Genomic DNA, 20759 nt, shown 5'->3' with positions numbered 1-20759 from the left:
CCTCTTATGATACTCAGGCAATACCATGGCTTGTATTCTTCATCTGCGCCCCACACCCACAGGCAGTAGCAAACATTTTTTAAGTACATTAAGATTTATATATATATAATCTCAAAACATTGGCAAACTTGCTATAAATACCTTTTTCCCCTTTAATCTGAGGAGTTCTTTATTGAAATCTATTCAGCAGATTACTCGCAGTTTGCATAATCATACAAAAGGATCATCAAAATATTAGATTACTTCATATGTGTTAACCTGTGTCTGTCCTGGGTCTGGCAGCTCTGATTTGGTTTCTTCCTTCAAATGCATCTCGTCCAATGTAAGTACACAGTTGTCCTGTGGAAGAGTTAATATATTAGGCACATTCTTCATATATATTGGGAAATTTAGTTACATATGAGTTGGCATAAAATTCATAATTTCCTATTAAATGAGTCAGTTTCAGTTTCAATTGTTCTCTACTGTTTTCCAGAAAATTTCCATGTTGAGGATCCTTAAAAACCTAACACCAAAAAACCTCCAGGAATGGAAAAATATCCTGTTTGAATGCTCAGGGATACTTCTGAAGTGTGGAGCAATATTATATAAGAACTTCTAAAATAATACTGAAAAATTAAGAAAATGTACAGAAATACTGAAAAAAAATTCTGCTCAGCACAAAGAAACCAATTCTGAAATATTTAAAACTTTAAAATTCATCACTGTCATTTTTCACCTGTTGTATCAGCAAATACAGCTCAGCCTGAAGGTAGGGAGGATCCTCAGCAGCTCTGCCATAGAGAGCTAGGTGTCACTGGGGAGGCAAACTAAGGAAATGAAAAGTGAGTTAGTTTTCCACCGCTTTCCTCTCCTAGCCAGACAGTGCTGTTTCATACCAGTCTCTCATTTCACTTAAATGTATACATGGACCAACCATATGAACGTCGATTCCACACCCTTTCCAATGGATGTGGCTGTATTAGGAATGGTGTTACCAGCACAGCTCATATCTCAGTTACTTTCATATTTTCAGAGCCAAGGATGAGACTGTGACACAAAATACAAGTGACAAACTTGTTCTGGGCCAATCCAGAAGACATCAGGCATTGAGCATGCAGTATCTCACCGGAGATGGATTAGGGCAGGCCACCTCATATGAAATTTTAAAAGGAAGTCAACAAGGACATAAGGCCCAAACCACACGAACCATATAAACAATTATTCCTACAGGTTATCTGAACCACATCGAGCTACAATAACATGAAGGGGCTCTATGCCTGATATGGAGGCATGAGAACATAATTATGATCAACTGACAGGGAGACTCTGCATGGTCACTGGGCTTCATTCGTATTAAGTCAAAAGTTTGATTGTCGCCTTCAAGAATACCAGCCCAATGTTCAGCATAAGGCTGTGCTAATCAGTGTAACTAGACCATGGATATATTTTGTTTAAAGTGAATATTACTGAATAATAACTGACATTGCTTTGTTAATTCCTGTATCTAATAAAACACATTGTAAAATTTATTTCAGGTCAGGTCAGGTACATCCTGCTACCGTATGCAATAGTGGATAGCACTACCTGCTGCTGTCTGGCCGAGGGTTGTGCAGCTGTTACCAAACCTGTCAAACTTAGAGAAATCCAGTGTCTATGGCAGAGGAGTTCAACTTTAGCAGTTTGTTGAAGCCAACATGTAGGAAATGACATGTCAATTCGACTGGAAGCTGCTGCCTTGCTGATGTGGTAGGGAACTGCTAAAAGATAAGGGAGATAACTCTGACAGAAAATCTACTTCAACGTTGGGCCTAGCAAGTCAATTGGAGAGTAACTGCAATCATTTTCCACACTTATATGAGCCTCGGACACAAACAGAAAACTCAAAGTAGACAAAAGCACCCGCAGACCCACGTGAGGTACGATGGCTTACAGCCTGATGATAGTCTTTGCAATTGTGGAAGAACCCTGGAGAAGACAACACACTCTAATAAGAACAATCAGTGTACTGAGTTTGACGGGGAAATGTGGAGAGAAGAAAATTATCATACCTAAGACTGAGTGAAACTAAATGGAAAGGTAAAGGGAAGAAAGAGTTGAGAAAAACTTTACCCTTTACCGGAATGGTAACAACGGAGAGATGAGAAATGGAGTAGGATTGATATTGTCATAAGAGTTACATGTTATTACAGAGATCCCGTACATTAATGAGAGGATTATGCCTATCAAGGCAACAGACCACCTTGGGAAATAGAAGTTGATACTGGTGCAAAAGTATGTCCCTCAGACAGGTTGCAGTCAAGATGATAGGAACAAATTTCTTGAAGACCTAGAAAAGATCATCAGTGAAGAGTGGACGGTCATCATCGGGACCTCAACGCACATCCTGGGACAGACAGGAACGGCTATGAGAAGGTGATGGGACCACATGGCTATGGGAGAAGGAATTCAAAAGGGGAACATCTTCTAGACTTCTGCATAAGAAACTGTTTGGTGGTAAAAAAAATGTTGTCAAAAAAGGCTTTCACGGCCGCAGATCTTATAATCACAGCAATAGAACCAGCTTTTGGGTGGACTCATGAGTCCAAATGGCACGTCTGGACGAAACTCTGCATAATGCACACGGCCTAACCACCCAAAAGCTGGTTCTATTGCTGTGATTATAAAAAAAATGTTGGTTCAACAAAAGAATCAGTCACAAGATTACCCGTTATAGCTGGGATGGAAAGAGCAAGACGGTCACTGACTATGTCATTACAGATAAAGAAAGAAGTAAACGTGTGACTGATGTCAAAATGATTGCAAATGAGAACCTCAATAGTGACCACTGGTTGTTAGTAGCAGATCTGAAAGACATTAATGTACCAAAGATAACAACCAGAATATTACCTAGGATTAAGGTGTGGAAACTACAACAAATTGGAAAGAGGACCTAATATCACAACCGTATAAGAAGACAACTGCCTACGGAGAGTGGTGAGGTAGAGTCGACAAGATTTTAAAACACCCTGATAAAAGAAGCAGTAGAGGTTTGTAGGAACACAAGTGCGAGAGTAAGGGAAAAAACAGACACCCTCGTGGATTGAAATAGTAAGATTCTCAATAAACGAAAGGAACATAGCACAAAAAGAACGACATAGAAAGAAATCCTAGCCACAACAGGTAAGGGATGAGGCAAAGGTCAGAGACTTCGAGCAAGTTAACCAGGGCAAGATATTGAGAGTCAAAAACTGAAGGAAGACAGCTGAGGCAATAAGAAATTATTGTTGAGAGCGATCAAGAACAAAATAAATTCAGTTCAAACTATCCATGCAATTGAGGATCCTAATGGAAAACTGGCCAGGCAAGAAGAGGACATCACAGAGATTCTGATGAATCTTCATGATCACCTATTGAACAGGACAGAAGCAGATCAGAGAACAAAAGAACCAGCTGTTTAAACCTGCATAGAGGAGCCTCCCAATACGTTGTTGTTTGAGTCATCAGTCCATAGACTGGTTTGATGCAGCCTCCATGCCACCCTATCATGTGCTAACCTTTTCATTTCTACGTAACTATTGCATCCTACATCTGCTCTAATCTGCTTGTCATATTCATATCTTGGTCTACCCCTACCGTTCTTACCACCTACACTTCCTTCAAAAACCAGCTGAACAAGTCCTGGGTGTCTTAAGATGTGTCCTATCATTCTATCTCTCCTTCTCGTCAAATTTAGCCAAATTGATCTCCTCTCACCAATTCGATTCAGTATCTCTTCATTCGTGATTCGATCTATCCATCTCACCTTCAGCATTCTTCTGTAACACCACATTTCAAAAGCTTCTATTCTCTTTCTGAGCTAGTTATCGTCCATGTTTCACTTCCATACAATGCCACGCTCCACACGAAAGTCTTCAAAAACATCTTTCTAATTCTGATATCAATGTCTGAAGTGAGCAAATTTCTTTTCTTAAGAATGCTCTTCCTTGCTTGCGTTACTCTGCATTTTATGTCCTCCTTACTTCTGTCATCGTTAGTTATTTTACTACCCAAGTAACAATATTCATCTACTTCCATTAAGACTTCATTTCCTAATCTAATATTTCATACATCACCTGCCTTTGTTCGACTGCGCTCCATTACTTTTGTTTTGGACTTATTTATTTTCATCTTGTACTCCTTACCCAAGACTTCATCCATACCATTCAGCAACTTCTCGAGATCTTCTGCAGTCTCAGATAAAATAACAATATCATCGGCAAACCTCAAGGTTTGGATTTCTTCTCCTTGGACTGTGATTCCCTTTCCAAATTTCTCTTTGATTTCCTTTACTGCCTGTTCTATGTAAACATTGAAAAGGAGAGGGGACAAACTGCAGCCCTGCCTCACTCCTTTCTGGATTGCTGCTTCTTTTTCAAAGCCCTCGATTCTTATCACTGCAGACTGATTTTTATACAGATTGTAGATAATTCTTCGTTCTCGGTATCTGATCCCTATCATCTTCAGAATCATAAATAAGTAGTTGTATGTTTATTAATGAACAAAACAGGCGTTCAGCCCCTAGTACATGTTCACAATAGTAATAAATAAATAAATACTAAATACTGCTACTGTACACCTTGGCCGTGCCATGAAGCCTGTCAGATACTCCGGAAATGTGACCTCAAAAGTTAGGTCACCACGGTAGTCATCCTCCGTCTCTTCATGCCACGTCCAGCTACTCCCCTGTCTAATTCTAAATTCACACTTAAAACTTCAATAACTAATAAAATTAATAAACGTAGTCCAACCTAAGCCACCTCTCTCCACCATATACAAAATAAAATGAACAATAAAACAAAAAACCTAACGCTACAGTTATAGACCAGACCTCCTCAGCCGGGCCTATATTTACATTCTATTGCTGGTGTTGCAACTCTCTACTTGTTATCATTCACACGTACCCACTCATCACGCAAACCTTCACGCTTCAGCATTTTCATCACCTTTATTGTTCCCTGAACTACTCCAAAATAAGCTACAACAGCAACATTACACGATTGCATACCAAACCAGCCATCTTCCAGATTTTGCTTACTCTCACACATACACCTAGACTGCTATGCCAACTTCTCTAGTTACAATCTAGTTAACAGACATACTTCTACTCTCACCACATTTTAACAATGAATACCCCATCGTCACAACATTTCAGCCTCCACAAATAAATACCCTAATAATAATAATAATAATAATAATAATAATAATAATAATAATAATAATAATAATAATAATAATAATAATAATAAATCACTCAGATCACCAAAAAAAAAGAAAAAGAAAAAGAAGAAAAAATTATCGTATCCCCTAGGCATGTCATAAGGCTCGTTTGGACACTCCGGAAACGTGAAACCCCTAAAGTAGAGCCACCACAGCAGTCATCCTCAGAGCCTCGTGCCATGTCCCTCCTTCCATAGAATTAACCCCCCAGAATCAATAGAGTAGAACTAAAAAAAGAGAATCATAGTAATAATAATAATGAAAGTAATAATAATAGTAATAATAATAATCTATGTATCAGAGTATTATTCATAACAGTCATTTGCTGTAGCAGTCTCTTACTCAATATTCAAGCATGCCCCTCAAGTGACCTTATTTCGTTCTGCGCTTTCGTCACTTTATTGTTACTGACCTACACCTAATCAATACTGCTAACAACATCACTCTGCATTTATTCCGTCATTACATTCCAATCCATCATACCACAGCTTTTACCAATCCACGTTAACTTTGCTTCCTTTCATTTTATTCCACCATAACACTCCATAATAAAATTTACCTCTCCATCTCCCAAAAATTTCAGCAATGAATAACAAATACCAATCACGCATATACCAACACCTCTCATACCAGACACAAATACAATAATACCACCTCCCAAATCCCACGAAATTAGCCGTAAATAAACCATCTCAATACCAAACCATACATCACCTAATCATAAATACTAAGCCTTCTCCAACCTCATATTTCTTTCTCCTTTCCATACAAACAAACCAAAATTTACAAAATGATAATAAACTCACCTCTCTCACACTATCACGTCAAATAAATAATTAGATGGATAAATAAATAAATAACTAAATATGCAATACCCCCTACCCACATATAAAATAATAATAGTGATATCAATAATAATAATAATAATAATAATAATAATAATAATAATAATAATAATAATAATAATAATAAAATAATTGTAATACTCATAATAATAATAGTAATAATAATAATATTAATAATCAACTGGCCAACGGTAGATTCCCTCTATGAACCATTTGCCTTACCTACAGTAAATAATAAACTTAAAATATCCCATATGCGATCCCGGAGCACCCCATAATACCTATTCCACTCTCACATATACATATAGGTCCCTATCCACTACTTCTCTGAAATACACTATAATTAAAAGACATCTTACCCTACACAAGTACTCTATATACCAATGTCCAAACCTTACCAACCATTCTCGCTTCTCATCTCTACTTTCAGTAACCAAACCACCTACTACTGTTTTTTACTTCTAGTAACTACCCCCCTCTCGTATCCACTTGTACCCCACATTTCTGTCAGATCTCTGTTCCTGTATCTGGCCCTACTCTGGTCGAGGCTCCCCAAGTTTAACCTTGCCGTTACCTTTTTACCTTGCGCTTCCCTTACTTCACTGCATACACTTCCTTTACTTCCCTCTTCACTGCAAATAGCCATATTCTCACTTCGCCTCTCTACCAGCACTTCTTCGCTCCGAACACTGTTATTGGTCACTTTAGCACTTGGCACTTCTCCCTGCCTCTCTTCACACGGTACACTGATACTTCTGGTATTTTGCCTATCATCTCCACTAATCGCTGCACTACTCTCTTTTTCTTCGGCCTGCTTTGACTTCATCCCTACGTCCATCCTCAGCACACTGTTATTTGTATTTCTCCTCATTTGCCTACAGTTTATTGCACTACTCTCCTTTTCCTCATCTTGTTTTAACTTCAATTCTAAATCCATCAATCTATCCACAGACCAGATCCTCTTCCAGCTCCTGCCTGACACCACTAGATTTTGACCTCTAATAGTTGCCTTCAGCCCCTGTTTTACAGCCAGTATCCTGTGTTTTCTGAGTATCCTCTCGTTTTTGATCGCGTCACTTCCCACGTCTCTCTTTATCCATATTTTCTCCCTCTGTACGTTTCCCGCATTTGCTAACACAACATCCGCCATCAACGTTGAAAACAATTGTAGCTTTATAGGCCTGTTGCCTCTAGTTCTCCCCACTCTCTGCACATCATCAATATCTACTTCACTAAAGTTTATTTTCATTTTTCCCTGTATTAGATCCACTACTTTATAAGTTGTAAGTACTTTGCTTTCTCTCGACTCCTCAGGCACTCCATAAATAAACAAGCACTTCTTCCTTCTGTATAAAGTATTTGCTTCCACCTCTGCTTTCAGCCTGCAATTCTCCTCTTCAAGTCGTCCTACTTTTTCCCTTAATGCTACCACTTCCTCGGTGTTATTTCTCGCCTGTGCATCCATGTCGTCCGTTTTTTCTCTTATCCATACTTCCATTTTTTCAATCTTACTGGTTTGTTCTTCAATCATCTCTTTTATTTGCCCGAAAGGGCAAACTTCTGTCAACACCTCTCTTACAGCTCTTTTGATAGCGTCCATATTTTCCCTTTCCTCATTTCTACTAGATGACGGGCCTGGGTTCAACTCGACCCCCCCAATACATAGTAAAATTATAATCACTGCTGCCGATAACAATAGTTCTCCTTTCCTCTCCATATCCATTTTACACCCACCTGGCTTCTTTTCTTCTTTCTTCATTTTCCTCTGCCATCTTCCTATCGTCACTCTGTACTGTTCTATTCCAATCATTGTCGGCCCACTTCTCAGCGACCTTCCAACAGTCCACACTCTCGAACTCCACTCCCCTCCCGGGACCCACAGCTCACTGCGACCTCCTTCGTCCGTGGCTTAGGCAAGACTGAGAATCATAAATAGCTTGGTCCAATCAACATTATCGAATGCCTTTTCTAGATCTACGAATGCCATGTACGTGGGCTTGTCCTTCTTGATTCGATCCTCTAAGATCAGACGTAAAGTCAGGATTGCTTCACGTGTTCCTACATTTCTTCTGAAGCCAAATTGATCTTCTTCCAACTCAGCTTCAACTTGTTTTTCCATTCTTCTGTAAATAATACGTGTTAAAATTTTGCAGGCATTAGATACTAAACTAATGGTGCGGTAGTTTTCACACCTGTCAGCACCAGCTTTCTTGGGAATAGGTATAACAACATTCTTCCGAAAATCAGATGGGACTTCTCCTGTCTCATACATCTTGCACACTAAATGAAATAACCTTGCCATGCTGGTTTCGCCTAAGGCAGTCAGTAATTCAGAGGGAATGTCATCAATTCCAGGTGCCTTGTTCCTATTGAGGTCTCTCACAGCTCTGTCAAACTCTGACCTCAAAATTGGGTCTCCCATTTCATCAGCATCAACAGCCTCTTCATGTTCCAGAACCAAATTATCTTCATCTTTACCTTGATACAACTGTTGGATATGCTCCTGCCATCTTTCTGCTTTGTCTTCTTTCCCTAGAAGTGGTTTTCCATCTGAGCTCTTAATATTCATACACCTAGATTTCCTTTCTCCAAAGGTTTCCTTGATTTTCCTGTATGCAGCATCTACCTTTCCCAGGACCATACAGCCTTCGACATCCTTGCATTTCTCCTTCAGCCATTCTTCCTTAGCTACCTTGCACTTTCTATCCACTTCATTCTTTAATCGCCTGTATTCTTTTCTGCCCTCTTCATTTCTAGCATTCTTGTATTTTCGTCGTTCATCAATCAGGTCTAGTATCTCCTGAGTTATCCACTGATTCTTAGTTGATCTTTTCTTCCTTCCTAACAGTTCATCAGCAGCCCTACTGACCTCATTTTTCATGACTCTCCACTCTTCCTCTATAGTGTTTCCTTTAGCCTTTTCATTTAGTCCTTGTGCAACATGTTCCTTGAAACAATCCCTCACACTCTTTTCTTTCAACTTGTCTAGATCCCATCTTTTTGCATTCTTTCCTTTCTTCAATTTCTTCAACTTCAGATGGCATTTCATGACCAACAAGTTGTGGTCAGAGTCCACGTCTGCTCCTGGAAAAGTTTTGCAATCCAACACCTGGTTTCTGAATCTCTGCCTAATCATAATGAAGTCTATTTGATACCTTCCAGTGTCTCCAGGTCTCGTCCACGTATACAGCCGTCGTTTGTGGTGTTTGAACCAAGTATTGGTAAGGACTAAATTATGATCAGTGCAGAATTCAACCAGCCGACTTCCTCTTTCGTTCCTTTGTCCCAATCCAAATTCTCCTACTGTACTACCTCCTCTTCCTTGGCCTACCACTGCATTCCAGTCTCCAATCACAATTAGATTCTCGTCACCTTTTACATATTGTATTAAATCTTCTATCTCCTCATATATTCTTTCGATTTCTTCATCATCTGCTGAACTAGTAGGCATATAGACCTGCACTATTGTGGTGGGCATTGGTTTGGTGTCTATCTTGACGACAATAATTCTTTCTCTATGCTGGTCGTAGTAGCTTACCCGCTGCCCTATTTTCTTATTCATTATTAAACCAACTCCTGCATTTCCTCTGTTTGATTTTGTGTTGATAATTCGGTAGTCGCCTGACCAAAAATCTTGTTCTTCCTGCCAACGTACTTCACTTATGCCAACTACATCTAACTTTAGCCTATTCATCTCCCTTTTCAGATTCTCTAACCTACCACAACGATTCAAACTTCTAACATTCCACGCTCCGACTCGCAGAATGTCAGTATCCATCTTCCTGATGATCGCCCCCTCTCGTGTAGTCCCCACCCGGAGATCCGAATGGGGGACTAGTTTACCTCCGGAATATTTTACCCGGGCGGAAGCCATCATCAGTACATCATTCATACAGAGAGAGTTGCATGTCCTCGGGAGTTAGTTACGGCTGTAGTTTCCCGTTGCTTTCAGCCGTGTAGCAGTATCAACACAGCTAAGCCATGTTGAGTATTATTACAAGGCAGTATCAGTCAATCATCCAGACTGCCGCCCTTGCAACTACCGAAAGGCTGCTACCCCCTTTCGATGAACCATTCGTTAGTCTGATCTCTCAACAGATACCCATCCGATATGGTTGCACCTGCGGCTCGGCTATCTGCATCATTGGGACACGCAAGCCTCCCCACCGCGGCAAGGTCACATGGTTCGCAGAGGAGGCCTCCCAATACATGGGCAGAAAATGAAGGAGCCCTTAAGAAGATGCTGCAAGGGAAATCCCCAGGAATTGATGAAGTCAGCACGGACATAAGCAGCAGAAGTCCAGGGTTCACAGTGGCTACACAGAGTCCTCAATGCAGTTTGAAAAGATGAAAACATACCTACTGATTGGAGCAAGGGTGTCGATACCCCCCCCCCCCCCCACATGTTTAAGAAAGGGAATGCCAAAAATGGCCCCACAACTGGGGAATAACACTCCTTTCTCATGGTTTAAGGTTCTCGAGAAGAAAGCAGATTGCAAGTCATCTTAGAGCCACAGTAAGGCTTCAGGCTTAACAGGTCCCCAACAGACCTAGTCTTCAGTGTCCAGATGTTAATGAACAAATAGTGGGGAAAAGGCAAAGATCTGTTTATGGATTTTCTTGATACTGAGATGGCATATGACAGCATTGCAAGAAAGAAGATATGAAAATGCCTGAGAAAAAGGAATGTCCAGAATTAAATTGAGATAAGATGTATAATGTTTCAACATTTTCAATACAAGTAGAATTAGAAATGTGATGTCACATTCCTAGTTGATTACAAGTGGTACCGTTTGACCCCTATTACAGGTCGTAATCAGCCGATCACTTAACAAATATACAATGCACAGGAAACCAATAAGTGAAATACATATCTTTCACCATTGGAAGTTCATGAAGCACTTTAACACTTTAGGGATTAGTGCTGCATATTAAACGTTCCCAAAATCCTGAACAAGTTGAGGATCAATGCCATAAACGAAGCAAGATGCAAGTTCTTGGAGAGCGGCAAAACATGTGCTGATCAGCAATGTGCTTCCAAATGTTTATGAAACTCGATGAAAGAATAAATAGTTGAAGGATCAAGCCTGCATGTGCTGCTAGGTGCAAAATTGTACAGTACAGTTTAATATACTCGATAATAGAAAATCTACAACCTGATTTTCAGTCGGTGACCGGGTCAGGGATGGAATGAATGAAGACCGCATTGAACTGTGTATTATGATATAATTTACGGTTCAGATCATTATAACATTTAAATTTATACGTTACGCCACCTCAGGAACGTCCTCAGGTCTCATCTTCGAGAATAACATGCTGTATTAATGTGTTTCTCAGTTGTTCTAATATAATGCTTTTTAACTTTTTCTCTTCACAACTGTTTTTTATGTCAACTGTTCTGCATCTCCAAACTTCAAGAAACTGACATTCAAGATTCTACAAACATTAATATATATTTCTATCATCAAGTGAAGTCTCCTTGGCTCAGACAGCAGGACATCGGAACCTCGCTGCTGGGTTCCGTGGTTCAAATCCTGGTCGCTCCATGTGAGATTTGTGCTGGACACAGCAGAGGCGGGACAGGTTCTTCTCCGGGCACTCTGGTTTTTCCTGTCATCTTTCATTCCAGCAACTATCTCCAGTATCATTTCATTTGTCAGCCATTAATCATTGCCTCAGAGGAGTGCGATAGGCTTCGGCAGCTGGCAAAATTCATATGTTCACCGCAAGTTGGGGTCTTCATTCATTCCATCCTTGGCCGGGTCACAGGCTGTAGGTCTTCTATCATCGAATATGCACTGCACTTGCACTTTGCTTCATTTATGTGACTGTTCACCTGCCAACTTTGAAAAAGAGAAATCCAGAAGACCATAATGCAGAAAATTTTTTATGACACGTGCATGCGTCGGGAAGTCTTGAGACACATGAAAAAGAGTGGCAAGGGGGGGGAGCCTGAAAACCATACTAATACAAGTCAAATACATGTCATGATTAAACACTGTTACATCTTGATGAGTGCTCATCTCTCTTCACATAACAGTTGACACAGTACACTTAGTGTTTTTCTGCACTTTAAACTCGTGGGTCACAATATGAATGTCACCGTCAAAATTAAGCTAAACATGTACACTTATTTACAAAATTCTTTCAAATTCACATTATACAGGCTATTATCCGTCACAGGATGAAGAGGACAGACAGAGATGAGTTGATTTCTTTGCTTTCTTCAGAAATTATGGAGGAAAACTACTCGAGTAACATGCACCAGTACTTCTGGTTTTCAAAACAGAAATAGAATCCAGAATTTCATTTGACATTGAGGAGCTAAACTGATTTGGTTCTTTTTCACCAAGCTGAACACGCATTCACACTCAGCATTGCTGTGCGGTAGAGTCAGAACAGAATGCATTAGCCCGGATATCCTATCATACTGAGGAACACCATCAGCTCCACGAATGCTCATCAAGCGAGCCAAATAAATGTCATGTATGAGATTCTCACTCTCAACAGCGGAACAGTCATCAATATGAAAAACTACAAATTGGTCCTGAAGCACATTCATTGCATCCTCAACAGACCCACTGTCCTTCCTTGGCAGCAATGACGGAAATCTTTCTATAAAGAATTGTACACAAGAAAACTGGGCATCTTCAATTTTTGACAAATCTGCACATTCTGCATGTTTCAGTACTTCATCATTGAGAGGGAACTTGTTAACAATATACTCACATGCTGTGCAGAAGTGACCACTGGCAGATGAGAAGTTCCTTCACCAAGTTCATTGTCACATGATTAGCTCATCATTTCCCCTCTGTTTATCAATAGAATGGTAAAGGGAACATTTGATCACTTCTGGTTTAACAAATCTGGACTTAAATGCGGCCAGTATTAAGTATTCGGGAGATCGTGGGTTCGAACTCCACTGTCGACAGCCCTGAAGATGGTTTTCCGTGGTTTCCCATTTTCACACCAGGCAAATGCTGGGGCTGTACCTTAATTAAGGTCATGGCCGCTTCCTTCCCATTCCTAGCCCTTTCCTCTCCCATCATCGCCATAAAAACTATCTGTGTCAGTGCGACGTAAAGCAATTTGCAAAAAAAAAAAAAAAAAAAAAAAGTCTGGAAAGCAGCTACTTTTAACAGGTTCGTCATTAGATCTAGTAGTGTATGAATGTGAAGGGAAGCACTATGAAGTGTATAATTGAGATTCTCAAGGAATTGCAGCATCAGGAAAGCACACTATGCCTTATTTAGGCCTGGTGAGAGAACCATAAAATAATTTCTTCACTATTTTGAATAAGGTTCATATTCCTTAGCACAGGAGTGTCAGATTTTGAGACATATGCAAATCTTTTGCGAGCGACCAATTCTGATGACTCAGAGCTTTCATCTTTTCATGGTCTTAGGAACTACCTGGCTTGGCTTCTGGGATCGTAAATAATATTAAGCTAGTAGGTAGTTCATGCATACTGAGTAGTAACAAGCACCTCATCTACAGGGTATAAAGAAACCAAGTAATGGATTCCATTGCTGTAACAGCCTTTGCAGACACCTAACATGTTTCAGTATCTTCTTCATTTCCTTTTTGTGAAGCTCTTATGGCGATGATTTGGAATTTCTTAAGGCGTTCCTGCCTATTACAATTCTTTTCTAAATAATAGAAGATATCGACTAATAGTTCATCAACTTTAACAGGAAAATTGCTCGCACCTTTCTCAGCAGCCAAGTAAATCAAATGGCATGAGCATCCCAGTAGGAAGACAGATGACTGTGGTTCCCTTAAAACTACACAATTTTGAATTGGTATTTTGTATTACTCTAACTGTAAAATTACAAAATTAAAAACATTACATTCCGTTGAATCACCCACCAAGGCTGGGACAGACAACTCTGAGCTAACTATATTTTCCTTGTTTGACACAAAACACGTGATGACAATAGGGTAAATCTTAGCATTACTACTATTGCTCCCATCTTTAGCTAATGAAAATGGCTCATGGTGCATATAACCACGGAGTTCGCTTCTTGAATCCGTACCCATTTCTTTCGAAATGTGTGTGGTTTACGTACGACCACAGCCATACTCTTTTGCAATTTCTGAACCTGGAAACATTTTCCCAAACAGAGCACCAACATGATCGGCAGCAGCTAACGGGATATCACGTTCAATTAAAAATGAAGCGAAAAAGTATTCCGCTCTTACTATATCAAGGTCGGCTCCAGAAGAGGCAAAAAAACAAAATAATTTTCTTACTGTACACTCACTAAGAAATACTCATCAAGGATGCTGGCATCTGACATCAAGTTCATTCGTCCACAATTCAAAAAGCAAGCCGTACAAGTAAAGTACATGAGTCCACGGGGCAGATCCCAGCCGTCGAACACTTAAACCAGTACCCGGTGTTGCGGCTTTTCTGTTGGTACTCGCCCGCCGCATTTCATTTTGTTACAGTTGGCACCGTACTGCTGACAGACATACACTGAACATGGCGACAAGCAGCAGTACATGGGACTTGGTGTACCTCTGAATTTGTTGTACATACGTGTAAATATGCAGTGTTTATTCATGTGTAATAAATGTGAATCACCTTGTGAGTGATGTGTTCGTGTCTGGTCCTCCATCTGACTTGTTTTAAAATTGTATTTGTGCGCCTATGGAACTGAACTTTGTTATGTGCGGCCGATATGTTGTTTCGTCGTTCGCAACATAAAATTTTGGTCCTTCCGGGCCGCGAAGAGAATCATTGTGAACTTTGAACATTGTGCTAGTCACCATAAAATTGTTATCGTCATGAATTGCTGCCTGCAACCGCCATTCGAACATAGCAACGGGCTTGGCGTGAAAAGCATCGTGAACAGTTACTGTATAAAAGCACCAGGATATCGTGCTTAAGACTAATTATTACGAATGTTTGAATTCGTCATATTGAGATTTCAACGAAGTCTACATTGTTTTGGAACTGTTTTGATATCGCACGTTAACAATCTGTGGAAGTTTCCACGTGCTAACGCATTTGTTCTTGTGAGCTGCTTATGCCAGCTTGTATCTGATACCCTCATGTTCGGGATGTTAAATGCTGCTTGGAATTCAGACTCCAGCGAACATTACATCGCACACGCCATCCTTTGGAGCTTCCAGTCACTTTGGCCATGTGGTTCCAGTCAAGGAGTGGTTCCAGTGGTACCTAGTGATGATTAATGATACAGCACCGCTATGTACTGTAAGTCTGTTCCCTTTGTCTTATATTGTTCCTATCTTGACTAGGGTGGACATCCTGCCTAACATCCTAACCCTACTGCTAGCACTTTCCATGTATAGAATTAACAGATTTGTCTTGATTTCTCACGGGCATTATAAGATTTCGTGCTAATAATTAGTTTGGCCGCTTTGTGTACTTTGCATATTTTAGAACGTACGTGGTTTATTATACGTTATTTCATGCTTTTGTGCATCTACCTACATTGTTGGTTCCATTCAAAGACTGTCACTCATTCCAACAATCCAAAATGAATCCAGTGCACTGAATATAGAGCTTATTGTTTGTATAGTCACCAGAGTTGTACGGTTGTTTTATATTATTATCTTGTCAATAACTGATTACCCGAACTATTCATCGTGGTGTTTGAATCCGAAGCAAAGGCTGTTCAAAAAAGTGGTCTACTTAAACGGTCATTAAATCACCTCGAAAATTACTTGAAGCAAGATAACATCAACCATCACGAACCAATTTACAGGCAAAATAAGCTACCAGAAATTTGGAAGGAATTCAGCATTGTTAGGGAGTATCTAGAATGTGAATTAGACTGAAAATCTAGCGAAACTCACTTTGGGGAGCATGATGAATTTGAAAACAGATATCATGCAATAGTTGGTACGATTCAGGAATTGCTTTGCTCATTTGAGAGATCCACAAGTCCAAGCAATGCATCCATTATTTCTGATACCTTACTCCGTCCAACTGTAGCTTGAAGCTCCCTCCTATTGAATTGCCTGTTTTTAAAGGAGATTTGACAAAATACTTGAGTTACAGGAACGCCTTTCAAAGCTTAGTTATTAACAATACCCGCATTGACAATGTGCAAAAACTACACTACCTATTGTCGTCTCTTCAAGGCGAACCTAGGGATTTGTTAGATAACCTATCCATATGTGCTGATAATTTCACTGTTGCTTGGAATTTAATTGATGAAAGGTACAATAATAAACGCTTGATTGCTTCACAGCACGTAAATCATTTGCTCAACCTCCATAATTGTACTAGTGGATCTTCCGTTGAATATCGCAAATTGATAAACCTAGTAAAATCTAACCTTAGTGCTGTTGACAATTTGGAGGGTCAAGTTCCACTACATGAAATTTTGCTACAGGAATTGATTCTAAGTAAGATCAAGCCCATCCATAGAAGTGAATGGGAAAACAAATTTGCCTCCACTGATATTCCCACACTAAATAATTTGATTGATTTCTTGGAAAGGAAAAACCAACGGCCGTAGCCGTGTTGAAACACCGGATCCCGTGAGATCTCCGAAGTTAAGCAAATTGGGCGTGGTCAGGAGTTGGATGGTTTGCCACGCGCTGTTGGTGGGGGTAAGGGAATGGAGGAGCGGAAAGGAACTGGCCACCCTACCGCACGTAAACTCCGGCTCAGGATCACCTCTGCGGAGGTTCGGACCTGCCTTCGGGCAGAACAACCCTTACCTTACCTTGGAAAGGAAATGTCAAACATTAGAGCAAACGGAATGCAAGATACCTGATATTGACCAAAAACGAGACTTAAAATGCAATCTAAAAGCCCTTCACATTACCAACAATAGCACTACCTTGAACTGTAGGTTTTGCAAACTTGATAATCACAGCATCTCTGATTGTAGAAAGTTCAAACAAGCAAACATTGATCATCGTCACAAGTTTGTGAGGGAAAATAAACTTTGTTATCTTTATTTTTCCGCTTCTCATGTTTCTAAGCAGTGTAAGCAAAACAAGTGCCCCCAGTGTAATGGGCCCCACAACTTAGTGGTTCACAAGGAACAAGCAAGTCCCAATAATAACAATAATAATATGAATTCTACAATTTCTGCAATTGTTTCACCCACTGCTATGAAGGTTGTTTCAGGACTGGGTTCTAATGTTTTGCTGAGTTCAGCGTGTGTAGGAGTAAAAGATAGCTCAGGAGAGATTATACTAGTTAAAGCTTTGTTAGACTCTGCGAGTCACTTATCCTTTGTGACTTCTGATCTTGTCAAGAAGCTTGCTATCCGTACAAGGTCTTGTGTAGGTAATGCGAATGTGTCTCCTGTAAGTTCCACATGTAACCTTGTTTTATTCTCCAATGTATCAGATTGTACATTGAAGTTGAACTGTGCAGTCGTGAACACAATCACAAGTCCACTTCCTGCGCAGGAAATTGATTGTTCTAATAGGGTTATTCCTGATGATATTATTTTGAGTGACAGGGCATTTAATCAGCCTTCTACTATTGATATCTTGCTAGGTGCTGATGTCTATGAAATTGTGTCTTCTAATATTTTGCATAAGAAGGGTTATCCCACCTTATTAGATACCGAATTTGGTTGGATGCTGTCAGGCACTTTCCCTGAGTCGTGCATTGGGGCTCGTCGTGCCAATCTTGTAAAACTTTATTCTATTGACTCTAAACTCCAAAGGTTTTGGGAGCTTGAAGAACATCATCAACCAGTTCTAACTCCTGAAGAAAGGGCTTGTGAAGAACACTTTGTGAATAGTGTTCAAAGAGATGATTCTGGTAGGTTTGTTGTCAAACTTCCTATTCGTGCTGAAGTGCCACCTGTAGCCGAGTCTAAGCATAATGCTGTTAGAAGGCTCGAACAGATGGAAAATGAATTTGCTAAGTTTCCAGACTTGAAAAGAAAGTATGTAGATTTCATGCGTGAATACAGTGAAATGGGTCACATGGAAATTGCACCTCCAGAGACCTCTAACTCTTTAAACTTTCACATCCCCCATGATTGTGTGCCCAAGGATTCTAGCACTACAACCAAGTTGAGAGTTGTTTTTGATGGAAGTTGTGAATCATCAAATGGGATAGCACTGAATTCTATGTTAATGGTTGGTCCAACTATTCAGCCTGACTTGCTGTCCATTGCTTTAAGGTTCAGAACCTATTTTGTTGCTCTCACGGCTGACATTGCTAAGATGTATAGATGTGTGCCAATTCATCCTGACCACAGAAATCTTCAGAAAATTGTCTGGCGTGAATCTACTGATGAAGAAATCAAGGACTACCATCTTACTACTGTCACATACGGCACAAGTTCCGCCCCTTTTCTTGCTACGACATATCTAGTTCAACTTGCTGATGAACACAAGGAATCTCACCCTACTGCCTCAGAGATCATTCGCTCTCGTTTTTATGTTGACGACCTGCTGACAGGTATTAGTTCAGTTGAAGAAGCTACAGAGCTTCAATCAGAAATCTTTTCTGTGCTTGATAGGGCATCTTTTCATCGTAGAAAGTGGACGTTAAATTGTCCAGAAGCTCTTGCCAATGTCCCTGTAGAGGATAGAGAAATGTTGTCACCTTGCAACCTCACTAAGGATGAAGCTATTAAAACATTAGGTATCGTGTGGCATCCTAAATGTGATGAGTTTCAATTTCAAATGAATTTGAAGAGAGCACCTAAGGAAGTCACTAAGAGAAGCATTCTCACTATCGTTGCTTCGATATTTGATCCCCTTGGATTGTTAGGATGTGCCGTGGTTAAGTGCAAACTTATCCTGCAGTCTCTTTAGCAGTTGAAAACTGATTGGGATGGTGCGTTAGAACCTTCATCTGAAATTATTGAAATCTGGAATGCTATCTACAATGAGCTCTCCTTGCTTAACGAACTCAGAGGGCAAAGAAATGTAATGTCCTTCGCTAAGAATAAGGTTATTGAAATCCATGGCTTTTCTGATGCTTCAGAAGCTGCCTATGGTGCTTGTGTGTATTTTAGGACAGTATCTGGTAATGATGAGGTATCAGTGATCCTGTTGACTTCTAAATCGAGAGTTGCTCCATTAAAACAGCAATCTATTGCCCGTTTAGAGCTTAGAGCATTGTGCTGCTCTATTGCTTTCTCACCTAATGAGTAAGGTCACTGAATCGCTGAAGTTGCACATTCCTTTCTGCACATACTGCTGGACTGACAGCATGATAGTTCTGTGTTGGTTACAGGAACCCGCCAATTGTTGGAAAACCTTTGTCGCTAATAGAGTTGCTGAAATTCAATCCCTCACTTCAGTCTCAGATTGGAGACACGTACCTACCCACAGCAATCCAGCTGACCACTTGTATCGAGGTGTTTTACCCTCACAAATGTTTTCGCTTGATGTATCGTGGCAGGGTCCCTCCTGGTTGCACGAATTGTCCCCCGTGTACCCTTATTTTGTTGCCAGTAATACACAATCTGCTGTGAATGCAGAATCGAAACCCCTTTCAGAGTCCTGCTACTTAACATGCACCTACTTGAGTTTGAGAAGTTTTCGTCCTTTCTCAAACTTAAGCAAATTATAGCTATGTTCTGAGATTTATTACCAATGTTCGCTCCACTAAGAATGCTCGTGTTATTGGTCCACTCACCCCTGAAGAATTGAGGATTAGCGAAATGAAAATAATAAGTCTGATGCAAGCTAGTGAGTATGGAAAGGATCTTCATGACTTGAGGTCTAATAATGTAGTTGCCTCTTCGAGCTCATTGAAAACTTTGAATCCATTCCTTGATGATTACGGGTTGTTGAGAGCCGGTGGTCGACTCATGAATTCTTAGTTGGAATACCATGAAAAACACCCCATCATTCTTCCTCCGAAACACTGTTACTAAATTGACTGTTCAACATGAACATGAGATGCTATTGCATTCCGGCCCTCAGGCTGTATTGTTCTCCTTGCGTAACATATTTTGGATTCCACGTGGGAAGACAGTTGTTCGTGGTGTGATCCATTCATGATACAAGTGTTTCAAGAGCAAACCTCCACTCACCACTCACATAATGGGTCAGTTACCCTCGTATAGAGTTGAACCATCGTTACCCTTTTCAAGGTTGGTCTTGATTATGGTGGCCCAGTCATCATAAAAGGTGATAACCCGAGGAGTAAGATAACGTTTTAAGCGTACAATGCTCTCTTTGTTTGTCTTGACAATAAGGCAATATATCTTGAAACGTTGAAGAGTCTTAACGACTCAGGACTTCCTCGCCGCATTTAGGAGATTCACGGCGCGTAGAGGATTTCCAAATCTCATCTTGAGTGATAATGGCACAAATTTCGTTGCAGCTAACAAAGAGTTACTAAGATTTATTAAGGATAGCTCTCCTGAAATATAATATTCCTATAATTTGAATGTGAATTAGAAGTTTATTGCAACCTCCAGTTCTCATTTCAGCAGGCTTTGGGAAGCTGGAATGAAATTCACAAAATCACGTTTAAAGCGGACCCTTGGAAAATGCATTCTCAATTTTGAAGAGCTGAGTACTATTTTGTATCAAATTGAGTCTGTGTTGAACTCGAGACCTCTCTGTTCAATGACTGACGACCCCAATGATCAATGCTATTTGACACCTGGACATTTTCTAGTAGGGAGACGATTGACCTCTATCCCCTCTCCAGACATATCCAACAGCTCCCGCTCCTGTCTAACTGAATGGAATTTGGAGCAACAGCTCTATCACGATTTTTGGCAG

General features: G+C 40.2%; 1 protein-coding gene across 1 annotated transcript in view; it reads right to left on the bottom strand.

The window, feature by feature from the left end:
• Window positions 1-20759, bottom strand: part of LOC137501077 (gastrula zinc finger protein XlCGF17.1-like) — an 86942-nt gene that overhangs the window by 27926 nt on the left and 38257 nt on the right. The window contains exon 3 of the mRNA XM_068227993.1: window positions 259-339. Coding sequence (XP_068084094.1) covers window positions 259-339 — 81 coding nt within the window. The remainder of the gene's footprint in view (window positions 1-258; window positions 340-20759) is intronic.

The sequence above is a fragment of the Anabrus simplex genome, chromosome 5, assembly GCF_040414725.1.
Source record: "Anabrus simplex isolate iqAnaSimp1 chromosome 5, ASM4041472v1, whole genome shotgun sequence".
NCBI classification, from domain to species: Eukaryota; Metazoa; Arthropoda; class Insecta; order Orthoptera; family Tettigoniidae; genus Anabrus; species Anabrus simplex.
This window is presented reverse-complemented; position numbering and strand designations above follow the sequence as displayed.